Below are 14,639 nucleotides of genomic sequence, written 5' to 3'. Positions count from 1 at the left end.
TCTGATTGACTAATATGACTAGAATGGCGGGAATTTCGTGTGATCGCTTTTATCACTAAGAAAAACAAACAAAAAGCTTAAGAAAAGAAGCAAATGTTGACATAGCGGGAAAAATATTGACATTGCGGGAAAATTCCGCGGCCTCTTAAAGCAAACACGCATGGAATGCACCTTCTCCCCTGTAGGATATTCTCATGTCGTCATGACGACACCAGACAAAATAAGAAGCAAATGTTGACATGGCGGGAAAAACATTGACATGGCGGGAAAAATATTGACATGGCGGGAAAATTCCGCGCCCTCACAAAGCAAACACGCATGGAATGCACCTTCTCCCTATATACGAGGGCAAGAGTCAATTGCTTCCTTGTGGGCCTTGTGATAAAAAGACCTTCTCTCTTTAATAATCTTATATGCATATAAGAGCTAGCGCAATGACGGCGGTCGAGTGAAACACTGTTGATTATCAGTTTGTAGCTTATAAACTAAAGAAAAAAGGTACAGCAAATTCGACAAAGAAATACGAGGATTCGAATGTTACACCATCTTCTTAAAATAATATAATCCAGCTCGTTAAAAAGAAAACTGTTCCTTGGCAGCTAGAAACAAAAAACTAACACAAGCTGTTTATGTACTGATGCAGCGAGCAAGGGAATTCACATTTTTACATTTTTTACTTACAGTGTTTACTAGCTACAAGAGTTAGAAACCAATTTTCCGTGTTTCTATCGAGTTATGGAAACACATGTGGTTATATGACTTGATAAGCCTGCTCATTTCACTAGCGACGCAAGAAGAAGCGCAAGCACAAGCATAAGTAGTTTGTGCCAAGTGAAAACAAACGTCGGCATCATTGCACAAGCACAAGGACACGATGTTTACTAAATGCAAGGCTCAATGTTCAGACACGGTGGAGTGATGAGTGCTTTACCTTAAATTACCATGTTTCTGGGATTTTTTTAGCAGTTTTCTGGGCTTAAGCAATCTTTTGAATTTCGTGATTGCATATAAGAAACTCAAGTAAAAAATATGTACTGTTTCAAAACACTGAGGGCTAAAATTTTTATTGTGACGTCAGTATTCAGCCGTTGCTGTCCTCCTCTCTTCGTGTATAAGTGTTTTTCGGAGTCATTTTCCACTTCAGAAGCCCCCAGGCTGGCATCATTAAGCTAGAATGGTGGGTAGAGGCAAACTTCTGAAAGAAACCAGAGGTGAGAGATGATTTGATGATGACTGGAACGCCAGAAACATTTGTATCGAAACATGGCGGTTCATTAGTGAAGTTGTCTCCCTGGCCGTTCTGTGGATGGATTCCGAGACCTGCCAAGGCAATTTGGGCAACTTTTGACTTTCAAAGAATGCAGTCGGTGCAGTATTTTTCCAGTATGATTGGGTGGCTCGACACTTATAAAAAACGTATGAAATAGAGGTAGGTGGACTTGCATTTCGCCGACAAGGCAGTTTTACCCAAGCATTCCTTTCGGTCACCAACAAGGAAATTACAGGTTTGCAAGCGTTGCTCTAATCGAATGGTAATTGCTCAGTCTGCTGAAAGATTGATGAGTATTTTTCTTGGTGAACGGAAAGGAATAGGCTCGAAGTTTGCTGCAAATGTACACTTTTGGATTCAGAATTATTTTTTCATTAAAAAAAAATTGGAGGTAAAGATGTGTGTTTTTTGTTGTCCTATGGAGTAAAAAACGAGCATTTTCGGATTTGCTGCAGAAAAAGCAGCCATGTACGACGGAAATCTAGAGCTGTAGTCAGTTAGTTGGCTTTAAAAGCTATGAAAATTATCCCTTTGCCATAACAAGGGATCATGACCATCATGTGTCCAGATATGTGAAGGCTGCAGATTTTTTAATCACTGCTGGTGTTTTCTACGCAAATATGCGTTGTTGGTAGTTTAAGGGTTAAGCAGACACTGCCAGACGTCGCAAATTACCTTGTGCTTATGCGGTGTTACACGGCATTACGCGAACGCAAACACAAGCGCAAGCACAAGAAATTAAAAGGAAAAAATTTATCCTTGTGCTTGTGCTCATGCTTGCGTCAAGACCGTAATCATTGTGAAATAAGAGCTGTTATGCTTGCGTTTCTGCTTGCGCTTATGCTTGCGTCGCTAGTAAAAACCAGGCTATAGAAACACTGAAAGTGGCTCTATTTCTTAATTGGAAAGCAAGATTACGAAGCTGTAGCGACGATTTGTCAAGAACGGTTCTTTCTTTCCCGAACGTGTTTCGAAGTAATGTAGAACCAGAATTAAATCAAAGTCTCTTCGAGATGCCGACTTTTTTGCATGAAGTATGAGTCGAAGGTTTATCCTGTGCATTTTTCTTCGAACTTACCATTACAGTTGCTTTGCACTTTAGTTGAACAATTTCCTATCTTCGCAGAGGAAATGCAGCCATATAATTTTGTCAAAAATGGCTCGTCCGCGCCGGGTATTTAAACACATATTCCTCAACATTACACAAATAAACAGCGCAAATTTCACCGAGATCTGACAATTCTATACTTTAAAATTGCAAGGACCTTTCGAGGCAGTCGATTACGGCAGCGAAATTAGCAAATGAAACAGCAAAATATGTGTTCGACGCTTTGTTTTTGCGACGCCATATTTGAATTGCTATAGGTAGACCGCTGTTCAATGTGTTCAAGGCCGTATCGTTACGATTGCTCCACGAAAAAGCACGAAAAAAATACGGATATTTCCGACTACTGTCGGAGAAAGCATTGCGAAACAAATCGATACACTCAAGCTGCGTTTTGTCTGCGCTCTGCGAGGGTCGGATATCAAGACAGCTTCTTCGTGGGCTTAAGAAGGATTAAACAAAAGCCATATATACAGTGAATGCTTTCGAATTATATTTGAAGATGAAATACAAAAGAATTTTGCTGTCTTTGACTGAAATTCCACTCGAACTGCGTAGATACGATCGCATGTTGTAAAGCCGATTCATGCAACATTGCTGTCAACGCGAGGTCACGTCCCTAATGACCTAGGCTGATGACGAAATAGAATGGCGCTTGTAGCGACCAAATTTGGCCTAATTTTTAACCGCTCCCAAGCTAAAAGAAGCCCCCAACTCTTGCATTTGTTTTAACTTCAATAATATCTTTGAAAAGAGCGAGTTTTTTGGTATAGTTTATTTTTGACGTTTGTAATTTTTAAAAGATGTAAGTGCTAGTGATTATTTATTCGTGTTTTAGCATTAGTTACGCAATCCATTGTTTGTGCGACTCTTTTTATAGATCGCCTTTCAGACACGTGCGTTGAGATAAGAAAGCTGACATGTCACTTTTAAAATTTTTATATAACGTTTGTAAATGTGACAAGTCACGTTTTTTCCACGAGATCGCAAGTGATCACCCACAGCGGAAAGAAATCCCTTGAGAAATTAAACAGTCCCTTGAGAAATTAAAAAAGTCCCTTGAGAGTAGACAAGAATGTGGTTCCAAATTTTGCCCCACATAACTGCTATTCTCCTACTTTCGCTTGTAAACAAGCAAAAAAGTCGAAAAAAGGAACGTCAATGACAATTCAATTCTTGTTAATACTAGACATGAAGCAGAACATGGTATTCATTGCCCAATTTCTTCACTTTCCAAGAGATGATCTCTTTTTAGTCGAGAAATACGGCATAATGCTGCTGTATTAACCATTTAAGCCCCAAGAGTGCCAACATCAAATTTCTCCAAACAATATCAGTACATATACAAGAGAACAGGTTATGAGAATTGACAAACGATCACTAAAAAAGTACTTTGATTGTTTGACAAATTCTCCAACTAATACTATAGAAAAATGTATGAAAATAAGCAAAGATAATTTGTGTATTGATATTGAGGCTTGAAGGGTTAATAAACGCGTATACGTAATTATAACACATGTAAACAATATCATACAAATAATCTTATATTCGCTTTCAGTTCGACATGACTTCAAATATTAATCTTCACTATTAGGTACTATTTACATAAAAATTAATGAAAGGCTGTATTAGTACTATCACAAACATGACTCCGTAGTCAAAAGAAGGGGTGAAACTTGTGCCAGAGATTCTTATTGCGTGCTTGAAATATATATTAATTATAATATATAGTATTATGTTGTTGTTTTAAAATTTCAATGCAGCTATATTTTATTACAATGTATTACCTCTATTTGGTACTGCATTTTCAAGTGGTCTTAAGGTGGCTCGACCCAGTTTTTTTCAGCGATACCTATCAACTTGAAACCCTCAGAACTTAAAGGGATTGATTTTTATAAGTCCCCAGAGGCCGCGATCCTTCTGGTCTGCGCCAGGGATCGTGACCTCTGGGCTATTCTAAAAAGCCGCTGAAACAATGAAAACACTTCTGATTGGTCGATCACTCGATCTGTAACGCGCCAAAATTTGAACGTGCGTCGGGATGGTTTTCCTGGCCCCTGGGGAATTGAAAGTCTGTACTTTATGCAAATCACAGATTGTGCACGCAATCGTAACATGTGCAGTTTTTGGATGGCAGTTTCTGTTTGGAGACGACATCAACAGTCTCAGAGCAATTCTTTTTCACTTAAATAAGCATGTTTAATGTATAACGATGTTTAACAGTAGAGAATGATCCCAAAACAGCATTATTTACAATTGCGTGACACGACCTGAATTTGCATAAAACCGCAGACATGTCTAGTCTCCTGTGAATGAATTAACGGTCGAATGACTTTTTAATTATTCAGTGGAACGTGGAGCGTGCGCAAAAGAGTCTTGCAATCTCTGGCGCACGCGCACAATCACACCGGAACCAGGATTTCCTGGTTCCGGTTTGGATTCGTCCAGAGCCGTTGAGTTTCTCGACCGCTGGTCAAGGGGAACACAGGCTCTGGGGACGAGATTGAGAAAATCTGATAAGATTCAGTTATATTTCGCAAGTTAGTAGCGCTATTAACAGAATGTTGTTTTCGAGAAAAAAAAACGGACCATTGTCTACTTTTTTGACTTCAATTTATTATTAATCGGGCGTGGCCGATTATAGTTTACCCTTTGTCGTCCTAGAGCGTAGTCTCCTGGCGCGGCCAAAGACGGGGATAGCTTGGGGTTGCTACACCGCACGGGTGACGCATACCGCAATGTTTTCTTTTAGTTTTGACGTGTTCGGCACACTTGTCGACTTTTGGTTTGTGTTCAGGTTGTGTTTTCTCGACACGCTCTCGGCCCATTCTCCCTTCGTCTTTTTCCCCCACTTTTCTTTTTGTGTCTTCGCGGTCAATTTCCCGAGCAAACCATCTCCCCTTTCTCTTTTTTTTCTTTTTCTTTTTCTTCCCCCTTTTTATTCTCTTTGAGTCAAAACATATTTTTTTTTTTGCACACCTCTGCCTCTCTATCTTTGGGGGCTACCTTTTTCCTTCTTCTTTCTTCATATTTTTAATCCAAACTACATGCGCCTTCAACCAACCCTCTTCCCTATCTCTTCCTCTCGTCTGTAAACTATCGGCCCATTTTATCACTCGCCTTATCGGCTAATTTTTCGGTCTAAATTAGAGGACTTCTAGCTTTTTCTTTCTTGTGCAATTTTTGTGCTTTTCTTTCGTGTGTGAAACAACAACGAGGGATGAGATCAACACCGGACTCCGACTTCCACTAGCGCGACTGTACGCGGACGCCAACTCGGTAAAACGCGGACTGGAGGCGCCCGACGCGGGACTAGTACGCGGACGTACGCGGACGGCCGCTGGCGACCGCGAGCGACTTCGCTCCGCTTCTTGGTTTACTCGTGGTGCCCTCTCGTTCCTCTCCTGGGCCGTCCGCTCTCTCTTCCCTAAGTTTGTGGCTGGTCTCTTTTTAATCTCTCACTTCTTCTTTTTTGTTCTTTTACATCTTCAATATTTATTATAGGTCTCCGCCTCTGATGGCTAAAAACTATTTTTTAGGTATAATAAAATTTTCTTTCCCTTCGGCGTCCTTGCTCCAAAGGCAATGGAAAATTTTATTAATCCTTTTTATAATCACTAATTTATGTAAGTGGCGGGAAAATGTGGCGCGGGTCCACTGCTGAGTTGAATGAAACTCGCAGGAAAGCGAGCGAGAGGTCGGTTTTTTTCTCTTCTTACTGGTACAAAATAATTACGGGATTCGCCTTCTAAGCCTTGTCCGGCAGGGACGGATGTCATCGAGACTACAACTGGACGATCTCGGGGTGATCATTCAAAAATAGTAAATTACCTGAATGCTTAGCTATATCACTGATGAGTCATTCTCCGTCTTTCTTTTTTACTCCTCTTTTTTTTTTTCTGTCCCTTCAGACTCGCTCTCTCCTCTTTCTTATATCATCTCGACACTTCTAATTCACCCTTCCTTTGACTGAGTGCTACTCTGCGGCTTTGGTTTCCTGTACCCTCCTCGCGCCCGATTTTAGCTTCTCAAGCTTCTCAATGTTCTTGTTTGGTAATGTTTCACAAAATAATGGCTAATGGAACGATCAGAATAACGTCGCATCGTCGATATTCAAACGCAATTTTACCCTGAGATCTCTAGTGTCGCACATTGCCCGAAAGACCTTATTTCAATAGGTTTACTACCAAACCAGAGAGCGATGGAAAATCTCGATGTTATCATTAAAATTGTATCGGTTGATAGTAATTACAGTGGTGTTTTGGTATGGAAAGCTTTTTAATGCTTGCAGCGATATTTTGGGCTCAAAACCCGGGGGGGGGGGGGGCACTCGAAAAGTTTTATACGGGGAGGCTCCACCCCGAGGTCCAACCCCTTACCCTTTTATATACCATTTTGACAGAAAAAGTACCCCTTTCGTATACCTTTTATTGAAAGAGGTACCCCTTTCATATACCTACACGACACGACATATACTTAAAACAAGACGTTTTCTTGACATTTTTATGTAGCGCTTTATAATAAATAAAAGACGATACAGCCATAAGTTGCGTCTGTTCGAAATATTTACTTTAAAGGTTATTAAATATCTTAATGCCCGAATTTCCTACCCTTTCATATACCTCAACTTGTGAAATCCCTACCCTTTTATATACCAGAAGCCTAAAAAAGGTACCCCTTTCGGGCGGAGCTTCCCCGTATAGGCCATTATAGGGAGTACTCCCCCCCCCCCGGGCTCAAAACCGACCTTGGGCACGTTGACCACGATATCTTCCACACGTTAAAGAATTTTTCGATAATATTCTACCTTCAGCATTATCACCTCAATATGTAGCTCCGTGCAAAATATAAAGGAAATATCTAGGAGGGTCGATGTAGACTCAAATATTAATACTGCATGGATTTCAGATGGACCCTTTCTTAGACAAGAAAGAGGCTGACATTTGTCATCCTTTACTAAAAAGACTGAAAACGTGATGCATTATAAGACGATTTTTATTCCTCGTGCTTTACCAAAACTACTAAAAACTACAGAAATGTGTACACATTCAGTTAAACAGCATGTACAAGTAACAAATATCAATAACAATGGTACATTTTTCCTACGGATATATGAGCATCCTTCTGTAACAGGCCTGGTGACATTCTAGCCATCTTAATTCCTCCTGGAAGGTTTGTCCCATCCACCGAAAAAGAAATGAAATGGTAAAGATGTACACATTTATCATTTCATGTGTCCCGGCTATGGAGAAAAAAAGTGTTTATATTTGGTTTTTGTTTATACTCTTTTTAATTTTGTAGTCCCTTTTCGCAGGGGTTAAAAATCCTTGTGAGGAATGTTTCTCGAATTCTTGGGGAATTTAAAATCAAAGTTGTACCAGGTCTATTACAGAGAGTTGTACACAAGGAGCAAATAAAGTACGCTTTTGCATTCTATCAAAATTTACAAAAATTGCAAAACGCAGCCGATAAAAGTTGCAAATGCCAAAACAACGAATATTATATTTACAATTTTATTTGAAGAGACGCATACCGTATGGCAAATTTGAAAGAACGCAAAACGAGCCAGCGGTTTTTGGTCATTCGCTGGTTTAACCTAAAAATAAATTCTCTAAACTAAACGATAAAAAAGTAACTTGCTCTTTATTGGTACACTGACCCTATACTATAATATTTAAATGAAAAGGTTAATGACATGCGACTTATTCTGGTTATACAATGTTTACGGGAACCCTTACTTTGGACCCCCATGACAATAACAAGCTGGGGGTGTCAACTTAAAATTAAGGACTAAATAATGATAATATAAGCAGAGTGTGATTCGATAAATGTTTATGTCTTATGTACCTACAGCTTGAACTAAAAAGTAAAGTTATGTACAGTAAAAGTCTTTCAAACGCTGTTTTCCAGATTGTTATCAAGCGCGCTACACCTTGACCGAGACATGCTATATCACATTTGATGATGTCTTATGCTGATACAGTACTTCCTCCTTTGTTGATTCCAATTTTCGAGTCTGATTACGAGAACCCAGACCTAAAAATGAGATTTTTTGGTATATCAAGTCGTTAAAATCTTTAGAGAATTTGAATTGAATTAGATGTACACATCGATCGCAATTTGATTTAAAGTTAAAGTTTACAACCGAAGAAAGTGGAAAATATATTCTTATCCATATTATCGTTTGAATCTTATTTGTGAACTCTCGAACAAAATGTAATATATATATATCTTTTATTTGCGTAAAGCCTCAGATGTTATGTGTCTTAGGCCCGGGCCAAACGTTGAACTTCACAAGAGTCGAACCTATTGCAAATTAGCATGTGTAAAGCCATCCCGCTTTTGAGGGGAGCGGGATGGCTGTACACATGCTAATTGCAAATGAGCAAAACCTATTGTTTTTGGTCATTTGCATTAGGTTCGACTCATGTCATGTTCGACGTTTGGCCCGGGCCTAACAGTCGCATCCGTTTTTGATAAACTTTCTTGTATTGCATTGCATTGTTTTGTTTGGTATTGTATTGTATTGTCTTGTCTTGTCTTAAAAGGAATAATTCGCATGCAAAGACACACAACACACGTGAACTGGTCCTGAGTAACTAATGCAATAGTTTTGTCTCATCTACTAAACGAGTAACTGGCTAAAAATACATATTTTTGAGAAAAATAAAAACAAATCCGGCTAAGATTACTGAAAATAAGTCGTTATCAACTAGAGTGAACATTCCTGACAGTGATGGATAATGAAGAATACATGCTGCCATTCACTGTACTCACAGGGATTCACACGTTTCTTCTCAATTTGCTCGTGAACCAGGATACCAGCAATTGCAAATGGCTCTGTTTGTGTCCCTTGATGGCTTCTTTTTTTTCTGTATTCGGCGTCTTGACATCTGCCCTGCTCCTCTACTGTACTATCATCACCTTGTTCACCTTTCTCAAGACTGACATCAATAGCCCCACTGTCTTTTACAGCAGCGAGAACGGTTGGAACGGAAAACTCTCCTGTATCCAGCTGGCTTTTAAGGACATTCGTTTCGGCTAAACCACTTATTTCTCCCTGCAAGTCGTTTAGAGTGAGTAGCAAAGCCAGGCAACAAGTAAATGACCACTTTGGATTTTTGCGCCATTCCTGGAAGTAGTTGTATAGGTTTAAGGCGTACTGAACTGAAAAGAAACAGGAACCGGATAATATATAAGAATTGTACAACGTGGGGTGAAATTGTTAGTACGTAACACTTTTAGTTTACACTTGTGTCGCACTGAAACTTTAGCCGGTTTCAAGTTTGCTGATAAGAAAGCTTGCATAACATTATTTTGGCATCAGAATCAGCATCAATAGAAGTATCATTTTTATCAGTATCAATTAATATTAGTACTAAATAGCATTATGAAATTTCTCTTTCCGCTTGCGGTACAGTGGAGTATGGTTCATGAGATCAAACCATTTTCACGGCAAAATTTGTGCTATTGACTAAAATGGAAACTCAGCGAAATGTTTTAAAGTATATTTTTTGCAATACTTTTTGCATCAGTAAATGAAATTGACTTTAAGGATTATTGCTTATCTGGTTTTACTGGTGAGAGAAAAGTTCAATTCTTCATGTTTCGACCGGTTACTGCTTGGATGATTTATCATGACATTGAAATAACAGCTTGTGAAACGTGCGTCCCTGAAGCCGAGCTGCGAGCAACATTCTTCCATAACTCTTAAATTTTGACATTTCCAGATGTGGATACCCTTGATGCGACTGGTGATAGCTGTGAGGGGAAGTTATTATTATCATTATCTGTTTCGGACCGAGAGTATAGCCGAGGCGAACAGCGAATGCCCCCCATGGATCGTCGAGAGACAGATGTTTCGGGTGGTGATTATCATTTACAGTTTACTTGACTGAGCAGGGTTTGGGATTCTTAAAAACGTAGTTTCCTCACCGCTATGTGTCTCTTATTAGGGTATTTTTCATTGAATTTTGTAAACAAAACTGAATAGAGTGCAGGACATCCCGAGCCAGTCAGAGTACGCGAAAACCGATCACTTACATATGACATATATTACCATGAAGAGATCAAAATCTTATAAACGCACTCCCAAGAAGTTTTAATTATTTACTTTATATTTTTTAAAAAGTTTTCACCAACCAATACTAATAATCTAATAAGCCGTAAAACTAGTATCTTACCGGCAACAAGACCGATAACCAGGGTATTTGCTAGAAGTACCAATATCTTGAATGCGATTGCGTCCACGAACGGGTCACTTGAGCCTGATATGTTCTCAGCAGGAATTTTACTGACAGCTCCAATGCCTAAGTTGACCACGGTAACGGCAAGGGACACCGTCATTAATCTGTTTTCGGTCACGTCTTCTACGGGTTTGATCCAGGAAAATAGCATTCCATACATCCCGGCCGTAACCCAGGCCAAGCCAATATAAGACCTGCTCTCTTGGCCCACAAGAATCAAACCAGATGTAAGGATTACTTTACGTGACATTTCAACCAATTCCCAATACCACGAAGTGGATTTATAGCTTTCAAAAAGAAAGCTCAATGCAGTCATCATTTCTGTGCTAGAGCCTGGACGTTGAAAAGTTTCTGTGGCTCTAGCTGCTATCGAAGCTCTTCGTTGTCTCCAAAGGGCAACGAAAGAAGCGGCAGGGAGAGCAACGAGATAGGCACAGGAAACGTACGCTACGATAACCAACTTGTTGTACGACGGAACATCGCACTGTATGCTGTAGTCTGCTTTCAAGTACTTGTTACACATCTCGTCCTTGTCATCTCGGCAGATTCTTCGGCAAGCAAATGGCAGGACATTGGCGGTCTTGGAACACGTGCCTAGGTACGTCACGTACAGGAAGAAGAATAAATTTTTATACACAAGCTCTTTTGTCTGTGAGATTTCTTGTGACTTTACTTCGTTGTCCACATTTTCAGTTCTTAAAATGATCACTTTTCGTACTCTGTAAGCGACACCAGAAATGCCAACGACAGCAGCATTTATTGCCATCATCGCACACAAATTTCCAAAGGCATCGGCGGCTAATCCAGGAAAAAGGCAGTGAACGGGGGCTATCTGAAGTATATTCAGCTGAAGTATTTCTGAATACTCGCCAATGACTTGCAGGGAATTTGGCCATTTTATGTACGAGAAGGCTTCTAGTACACCATAAGTGACTTGATAGAAGCCAATAACGATCTTAAGTTTGGATAAAAATATGTCTATTACAGGACAGCATTGCTCGTTCTTGGTTTTTCTTTTGTTCGTCCACACCAACGAGGCCACGATTATCAATAAAATGACTGCAATGAGTGTCAATTGCCCCACCATCAACTTCTTTGATGGACATTTTTTACACGTTTGCAATTGCTTAAAGTATCCTGAGCTGCAGACTGCACAAAGAGGACCTTTGTAACCATTCTCACACAGGGAATCTAAACCACCTTTGCAAGATCCTTCTAATGGACACATATAAGGCGTTGGTATCGGATAAGGATATTGGACGCTGAAAGTGTCTAGTGCTGGTGACGATGCCAACAGATTTGCAACAAAACTTCCGTAGCGATCTCTGCATGTTTCATTCCTCCATTTCCACCAATATCCAGATTTCAATAAAACAGAATCATTTTGGCATTCAAGTCCATGTCCACACTTGTAACATTTCTTGAATAGATGGGTTCGATAGAATCCTTTCAAACATTTGCAAGCACTGTGTCCAGCAAAGAAATCAGTTTCTGTCCCTGTAAAAATAGAGGCGTAACTAATTTATGCCTTTTCAACGCTTTCCAGGTTAGTTATTAAGGAAGCTACAGGTTTCAATCACAGCACAAATCTTTTATTTCTTTTTTTGTCAGTTTAAAGTCATATTGAAACCATTTCATACTTGTGTCACCTAAATACTACAATGCGTGTGAGATTTGTAATTTAAATTTCATTGTTAGGATTCAATTCCACAGTTTATTGTTTGGACTTTGACTTTGAATGAAACTGCCTGTTTTGAGGTCGAACAATCGTCATCATTATTTCAAGTATATTCTTTTCCTTTTTATTGGTTGATAGACTACAACATCACCCAGAAAAAAAAAACTTGAAAATAACTAGCCATTACCGTGTTCTGCGCCACCGTTGGAACAAAATTCTTCTTGAACATATTACTTAAACACACAACAAAGTCATTGTTCAATCAATATTGTTATATTATTGAACTCGCTTAACCCAGAATAATCCTTTACTTGTCAGTATTTCGCAAATCAATTTTTCCCATTGTCTTTGTCCAAGTAACTGATTATTGTCGTTGTTTACCTTCAGGACAAGCTTTGCAATCTTGAGGCCGCGTTCCTGGTGCTTTGTCGTATGCAACAAAAGAACCGTTTGGACATTTCATGCAGCTTTCGGCGACGTAGCCGAACGTGTCAGAGTAAAACCCTCCTGAAAGAGTGGAAACACAAGATAATTAAGTCTAGAACTCGTTCGTGCAAAAGAAATACAGCAAAAGCTTATTTTTCCTGTAAGATTTTATTTTTTTAATTAAGAAAAGCAAACAATACAAAAGAGAACTTTCGTTGTTGTAAACTCTTCATCTTCTCTCAAATGAGACGTCTTCATCAGGGATGATGGGTTTTATTTCAGCACTCAAAATTACTACCGAAACAGGTAGAGCGCGAATTCAAAAACATGCGTAACGGTTGTTTTTGGCGCCAGACAAAAACAACCGTTACGAATGTTTTTAAAATTCGCGCCCTACCTGTTTTGGTAGTATGTGGTCCTCGGGCCGCCATCAGCAATAATCGTGTCGATTATACTGCCTCTTAGGCTGTCGTCGATTGGTTTTCCTGATATAAATGTCCTGCCTTTGCTGTTTACAGAGAATGCCATCATCGAAAGCTTCATCAAATGTTGAATGAAACGTTCAGGAATGTGATTGCGTACGTTCACCTTTTTCATTTGACAAGCAAAGCCACGTGACGCAGATCGTTGCCGTTTTGCGCCAAAAACAACCGTTACGAATGTTTTTGAATTCGCGCTCTACCTGTTTCGGTAGTACCATGATAGAGGTAATTCTCTGATTTCATCTGTTTAGGTTCTTGAGAAACCAAATTATCAGTTCATAATCTTGCCATTCTTTTCAACAAAGAGCTTTACAGTTTCTTTTTCTTTAAACAATCGTGCAATGAAGAGGCTGAACTGCCATTTGAAATCTCGGTTTTTACCGAGGTTAGATGATGATATTATTACTATTAGCAACACAACAAACTATTTCATTTTCAGCTAGTTCAGCCATTTGTACGGTTAATTACGTTGCTCTGATTTGTTAGAGGCAGATACCTGGAGGGCACTTTATACAGCCATTCTGTCCTTTGGAGGAACGGTTGAAAAATGTTCCCAGCGGGCATGGTTGAAGTGTAACATAAGCACCATCGGTAGAACTTTGTTCGAAGCCTGAGGCTAACAAAGCGGAAATTACTGCTAATCCTTCATCCCGGTCTTTCCTAAACTTCACAATTTCTGCATCGGAACCAAGAGAGTTTCTAGGAAAACGTAATTATATTGTTTAATTCTTGATCTATACGTATTTGTCAGTAAATTTGTATGTAAAGCTAGACAATAGGGACGTGCCAATAAGGGAGCGTCCACTTCATGTTTAGCATAATTTAAATTTTCTTTGAATGTTCACTAAGTGACGATCGCTAGGATTGTTTTAATCCCCAAGTGCCCAGGAAACCAAGCACAGATTTGTTTCAACATGCATTCCTTTACTAGTGGAAACTGTAACTTGCAATTGACGTAAATTATTCGTTGTCTCTACAGCGAACCTGTACTGTAACAAAATTCCTTATTATAGACATAGACACTAACAGATAAACTGTTCCGCTTCCTATGACGTGTTTAAATGTTCCAACTATTCCATTTCTGATAGATCTGAGACCAAAGAAAGAAAATTGACAATCGCTCGTGTTTATTTAAAGGAGCTACGTCACGGACAACGCATCCTGAAAAAATTGGCAAGTTTTTTCAAGTTTGTCAATCATAATTTGTCTTAATCTCCGTCAGTTGAAACCATCCTTGGTTATTTCGCCTTTTTATTACTCCCTGTGGTTGTTTTTCTATGTTAGAAACCTGTTATTTTGAGGCTTCCTTCAATTTGAAAGTAATCAGAAAAATGACTCAAAATATCGTGACATTGCTCCTTTTACAGCTCTTCACTGTGGTTGAGGTAAAAAGTGGATGATATTTATCGAGCCGCGAAGCCGTCATATTCTC

At 39.3% G+C, this 14,639-nt stretch overlaps 2 protein-coding genes across 3 annotated transcripts in view; one reads left to right on the top strand and one right to left on the bottom strand.

Annotated features, from left to right (window-relative positions):
- Positions 1 to 14,639, top strand: part of LOC144653189 (uncharacterized) — a 467,538-nt gene that overhangs the window by 10,973 nt on the left and 441,926 nt on the right. The gene's annotated exons all lie outside the window — the stretch shown is intronic.
- Positions 7,370 to 14,639, bottom strand: part of LOC144653167 (uncharacterized) — a 300,092-nt gene continuing 292,822 nt past the window's right edge. The window contains exons 1-5 of one of the 2 annotated variants that reach the window (XM_078513104.1): positions 13,704 to 14,372; positions 12,681 to 12,806; positions 10,559 to 12,118; positions 9,153 to 9,542; positions 7,370 to 8,411 (exon numbers count right to left, since the gene is read on the bottom strand). In XM_078513104.1, coding sequence (XP_078369230.1) covers positions 8,323 to 8,411; positions 9,153 to 9,542; positions 10,559 to 12,118; positions 12,681 to 12,762 — 2,121 coding nt within the window. In that variant the 5' untranslated portion in view covers positions 12,763 to 12,806; positions 13,704 to 14,372 and the 3' untranslated portion in view covers positions 7,370 to 8,322. Of the gene's footprint in view, positions 8,412 to 9,152; positions 9,543 to 10,558; positions 12,119 to 12,680; positions 12,807 to 13,703; positions 14,373 to 14,639 lie in introns of those variants that run through there. The other variant, XM_078513101.1, reaches the window with a different exon arrangement.

Source organism: Oculina patagonica, chromosome 5 (assembly GCF_052425735.1).
Source record: "Oculina patagonica isolate OP01 chromosome 5, crgOcupat, whole genome shotgun sequence".
Taxonomy (NCBI): domain Eukaryota; kingdom Metazoa; phylum Cnidaria; class Anthozoa; order Scleractinia; family Oculinidae; genus Oculina; species Oculina patagonica.
This window is presented reverse-complemented; position numbering and strand designations above follow the sequence as displayed.